The sequence below is a fragment of the Aplysia californica genome, unplaced genomic scaffold, assembly GCF_000002075.1.
Source record: "Aplysia californica isolate F4 #8 unplaced genomic scaffold, AplCal3.0 scaffold00216, whole genome shotgun sequence".
Classification (NCBI taxonomy): domain Eukaryota; kingdom Metazoa; phylum Mollusca; class Gastropoda; order Aplysiida; family Aplysiidae; genus Aplysia; species Aplysia californica.
Window position 1 is genome coordinate 434,002 of NW_004797486.1, and position 5,531 is coordinate 439,532.

Here is a 5,531-nt window from a genome sequence, read left to right on the forward strand (position 1 = left end):
GCTGGCCAACAATATGCTGATTCGACTAATTCTTCTCCAGTTTATTATTTGGCGGGTTTTATATCATCTGCCTTTAATATCATGCTTTTCGCAGGAGACACAACTGCACATGCCATGGACTTATTCTGCTCCATAATACGTAGCGGAGATTTAAACTAGCAATAAATTTTAATGCTCAAAAGTTTAATTTGTCGCTTCACTAACTCTGCGTATAAAACACTGAGCATCACTACAACGAGTTAACCTGGCTTCCATCAAGTGTCGCTGACAGACATTCACTCACTTTCTTCTTTTCAGACAACGACGTGCAATACACTGACGGCCATCATGAAACTGCTATGTGTTGCTGTCTGCCTTACACTGTTTGTGGCAATCACTCATGGTTGTGTTAGTGAGTATAAAACCATCATATATTCCTGTGCTTTACTGTATCCTTCCTCTTGTATCGTTAGGTGTCGAGGGGAGGGGAGGTTCAATTCTAGGTCAAGGGCCAGGTGGGTAACTTCAATTGGTGATATGTTATTCTTTTCTTTAACGCCATCCAGCCACTGCCCTTGCATTCTGACTCTTTTAAAATGTGTGCTCGTGCAGCTGGTTGTTTTGGGGGACATTCTCATCAGATGGCCAATCCACTTGATACTTTGATGGTCTACTATGTGTTCCATGATCGGTTTCATCCCTGTTAAATTTCGGAGTTTGTTCCTTCTGCAGTTTTTCCTAGTGACGTTTCTTTATTTTCGGAGGCATTTCATCTCACAGGCAATGAATGATCTCCCTGTTATGCGCCACGTTTAGCCGTCATGTTTGGCATTAGTAAGTCAGTGTTGGAAGGAAAATTTCTAGCATCTATCTCTGAAGTTTTTAAAATTCATAATTATTAAATAATAAATAGCATGACATACTTAAGAATGTGGTGTCAATAGAAAATCTACAAATTTGACCCTGGTGTCTATTTTAGGTCATTGTCTCCTTGTGGATTGCGAGAAGTAACTCATTTCGTCAGCTCGGTCTTCGGAGATGGACGCCAAATTGGGGGGAGAGGGTGCGCCTTGTAAACAGTATAATAGTGTTGATAGGAGCATTATACCCATACAATTACACTTTGTTTTACAGATCGTGAGCCACATTGTGCTCTACTGAAGCTGGAGAGCTGGGGCTGGAAATTTTTCAGTAGGCCAGTGATGCCCACAGCTTGGATCACGTCGATGACTGTGCACAAAGACGAGAGTGGAGGATATTGCAAGCCCGGATCAGGCTACGGCTTCTCTACGAACGAGGTCTGGGTGGCACATGGCTGTCGCGGCTACATGAAGATTTGTGCTTTGTGGGGTATGTTTGTTAGATAGCTTGTTAGTTAATTTCTTAGTGTGTCTGTTTGTTTGTTTGTTATTTATTTATTTGAATGGGTTTTTTTTATCTTTTCGTTAGAGTTTTACAGCACTTGCAATACAATAAGTTCATACAAGTGCCGAAAATCTATAGAGAGTAACAAACAAAGAAAAGCGCGAGGAGAGATTGGAAGATAGATATTCGATAGTAAAGGAGTAAACCACACCACAGCCCCTGCCCATCACAAACGTTTGTTTGTTTATTTGTTTTATTATTTGATTTGGTTTTGTTTGTCCCACATATTATTAGTTATATTGTTTTGCAAGTATTTGTAGGTTTGTTTCTTACTTGTCGACGACTATTCTGTCAAACTAAAGTGAGCTATGAAATAATGAGAATATATAAGACTACACTTTTTTCTGACAGTTCTTGGTCAATGACAACAGTTTTGTTTTAAAGTGTTTCAAAATTTTAATTGGATGCCAGTTTGATCGTCACATACTCAATTTCTAGCTGAACACACAGTAAACAGCATAGTTTTTATAGTGGCACTCTACTCGTGTGGGATCATCCCCATTCAGTTTTTCCTCTCACTTTGATTACCATGCCAAACGAGTCAGCTTTTGCCCCTGTGTGTGAGTTGCTGATTTCTATCCAACTTTTCAATATAAAGCCTGTAGTCACAGTGAGGTCTTCTCACTTTTCACCTTGAGAAACTTCATAAAAGAACTTCAGTAGCTGAATATGTGTAGATTGAAAACAGCACACGACAACTATTGTACACTACGTATGGGAAAGATGGGGGGGGGGGCATCTGTACACTTTTGTATAGAAATCTTATATTTGGAATGTGTCTAAAGAAACTTTAAAAAAAACAACAAACAAACAAAATTTTAACTCAACTTCTCACGGCAATTTTACGGAGTTCAAGCCATTGAAAATCCGGACGATATGTAAGGCAGCGTGGTGGAATCAGGCGCTCGTCAAAATAATCAAAGTGAAGAAACTTGCATTTTCCCGCTAGTTTGTGAATTTTTATCAAATTTTTGTTTTTTGGCTCAACACCTTTTATGCCCATTAAAGAACTCATTTACGTGTGAATTTTTTTTTAAAACGTTGATTAAAGGCACAAAAAATGTAAATTTTCAGTTACCACGGACTCTTAAGCTAAGGAAACAGCCATTTTCTCACTAATTTTACCTCTAAAAACAGGTGACCTCCACCTCCTTCTTTCGCAATTATCTCGACTTGTATTCAAGATAAATGGAATTTTTAAAATCCAAATAAAGACAAGTGAAAAAGCTTTAAGATGATACCAATAACCCAACATGCCCATAAATTGACGAGAGCCTGATTCCACCACGCTGCCTCACATATAATAATATAACGTATCTGGTCTAACTATATTCCATACTGTAAACGATCACAGCCAAGTTAAACTGTAACAAAATATATAGTAAAATATTAGTCGCTGCTCCACGGTCGCTATTTCCCGGCAACGATGACACCAACAGTCGTTGTTTTCCGGTACAGCTGACTTCTTTAATCCCCCCCCCCTTTTTTCCACGTCCACCTTCCTCTATTCCCCCACGGATCATGCTTGACTATTTAGCGGATGGCCCAGGTTCCTATCCCTGACCTAGTGCTCATTAAATTGGGTCAATTATTGGAGTTTTTAAGGCTATCAAACCATTCGGTTCGGTGCTATCGGAGACGGACGTTAGAATTGGAGGTCCTGCCTCTTATATTACCTAATAGTGTTGACAGAGGCGTTAAAATCATTCGCTTACATTTTCTTTCTCTTCCTCCTTCCCCTCTCCAGCCACGTGTGTGACAAAGACCCTGAAGAGCGACAACTACGCCTACCTTTCTGAGCAAGTGCCCGGAGCCTGCTACGTCTCTTCCATGGAGGTGAAGAGCAGAGATAAACCTCCTTGCGTGGCTGGTGTCAACTACGGCTTCACCGGACCATACGTCTGGGCGAGAGGTGGCTGCCAGGCCAACTTTTCCATCTGCTACGTTGAGTGAAGTCACTGTCTCGTGATTGGTACTGAATCCTGAATGACGGAGGAGGGGGTGGAGGGGTGGGAGGCAGGAGAGCCATCCTGTCCGAGAAATAACATAATCCAAAGTGATACAAAACTTAAAGAAATTCTGAGCAATACAAGGCGTCATGCAGTACTCAAGGCACTCCTTTCCATAATCGATAATTCAATTAGGCTCTACTTTTGTTCATCTAAAATAAGAACCTTTTTCCTTTGGTTGAGCAGCTGGTACTTTTCTTTCTTTACGACGTTTTCCAAAATAAACAATAACGTTCACTGAAACGTGTCTGGTCTTTGTCAATTTTGTTATTGGTCAAGCAGATATATTGAAGTTGTTTGTGCTTCCCGAATCACCAAAATATCAAAAAGTTGGCACATTTTCCTCTGCTCAACACCACACCCTGACGTACGCCCAAGGGTACAGACAGAGTGGACGAGCCTTGCTGGATTTTTGGCGCGTTTTTTTATGATTTGACAACGCGACGCTCCCAAGATGCATGGTGCGAACGGAGTGGTGGGAGGGGGTGTCTTTCGGTCATTAGAACTGGTCTGTAGATCTAGATCAATGGACGAATATTGTAATTTTCAATGGCTGGTGTTATCATGGTTGCAAAAACGGTGCTGAGCCCGATGTTGATATTGGGTGCATAGAATAAATCAAAGACGAAATGTGTCGAGAGCACTATTACCTACTTGACGAAATACAAGGAAACCAACGTTTGTCCACTCAGCATTTATCATCAAATTTCTGAATCTGTAGTTTTCTCCACCCTTGTCATTAGGTACTTTCTTTTTTCAACCCATGAATCAATGCTTCTGTGTCCATTTTGCACACTACACACACTATAGTGCGGTCAAAAATTCGTGGTGCAACTTATTGACAAATGGTCGCTTTTTAGCACGAGGGGGCTATTCTAAAAAATGCTGTTCTATTGTGAGAAAATTGAAAGTAAAGTTTTTGGACCCTTGTTCAGTTTCTTTAAGAGGCAAGGAGAGTTTTCTCTATAACCAAACAAAATATACATAACAACGAAACTAAACTTCTCCTATAGGTAGGACAATACCCACTTTTTAGTGTATGTCAAGATTTCTGGAAACCCCCGAAATCCGGTTTAGCCCGCTGGTCCTTAGAAGCGACCAAATATTTATTCAACAAAATCTATCGAATATAAAGTCTCTTAGTGTTTGCGCAAAGACTTTCCAAATTGTCTTAACCTATTTGTAAAAACCTACTAGCTGTATTCTAGAAAATCCCTTAACAAATACTAACTAGAAATCCCAATGCTTGGTTTCTACAAGTTTTAAAAGGTGTATAAGTTTGGACAAAATCGCTTTTAAAAGCAAGCCCGTTTGTTTGCTGTTTTTTAAAATCGCAACAGTATGCTTATTGAACGCATGTTTTAAGAACTTTATATGCAAAAGTGTTCACTATAAAATCACTTTCTTGGAACCCCACGGGTGCTACGATTAAGACCTTTTTGCTTGAAAGTCACAATGGTATTCAGATTGTTTACTTAAGAAAAAAACATGTAATGCAGCAAAAAAAACAAAGAAATAAAAAGACCATTTATGAAAAATTGCACCCTCAGCCGAGCCCCTCTGCCATTTCAGTACTGTACAGAGGTACCACACAATGCATTTATGCTCAACAGAGTATGAAAAAAGAGTGTCCTGGTTAGACGTAACAGATGGCCCCAAGATAGCAGTTTATGTATACAAAAGGGACATAGGGGGCTCTCGTGACCTAGAGGTTAAGAGGTGCACCTCTCATTCAAAGGTCCCGTGTTTGAATCCGGGTAGCGACGGAAAAAATGCTTTTTCTGAAACTGTCCCCTTTCACCCCCTTTCCTGCTCTCTAGCAATATTCTGTCGTCTGCTTTCGTCTCCATTTTTTGCCCCCCACCCCCTCTTTCACATCCTGTGCCCCTTCTCTGGGCCCCTGACTCTTTCTGGAGCCTTTGTATGGCTCTTTATTGCTGTTGTCTTTCAGCCACACCCCTGATTTTCTGTAAAGAAAGATCTACAATTAGCCTTCTCGGACAACGGCGTTAAAAATCACGGAGGGCCCATGTGCAAGTGGCGCACGTTAAAGATCCCCTGGTGGTCTAACATCGATAAGAGTAGGCTTCGGTCGCCTCTCGGGCAAAATCCAAAATT

General features: G+C 40.7%; 1 protein-coding gene across 1 annotated transcript; it reads left to right on the forward strand.

Annotated features, from left to right (window-relative positions):
- The first annotated feature begins 800 nt into the window (after positions 1-800).
- Positions 801-3,357, forward strand: LOC101851129 (lectin ADEL). Its single transcript, XM_035970073.1, has 3 exons — positions 801-813; positions 1,114-1,329; positions 3,152-3,357. The coding sequence occupies exons 1-3, from the start codon at positions 801-803 to the stop codon at positions 3,355-3,357; spliced, it is 435 nt and encodes a 144-aa protein (XP_035825966.1).
- Positions 3,358-5,531: the final 2,174 nt, after the last annotated feature.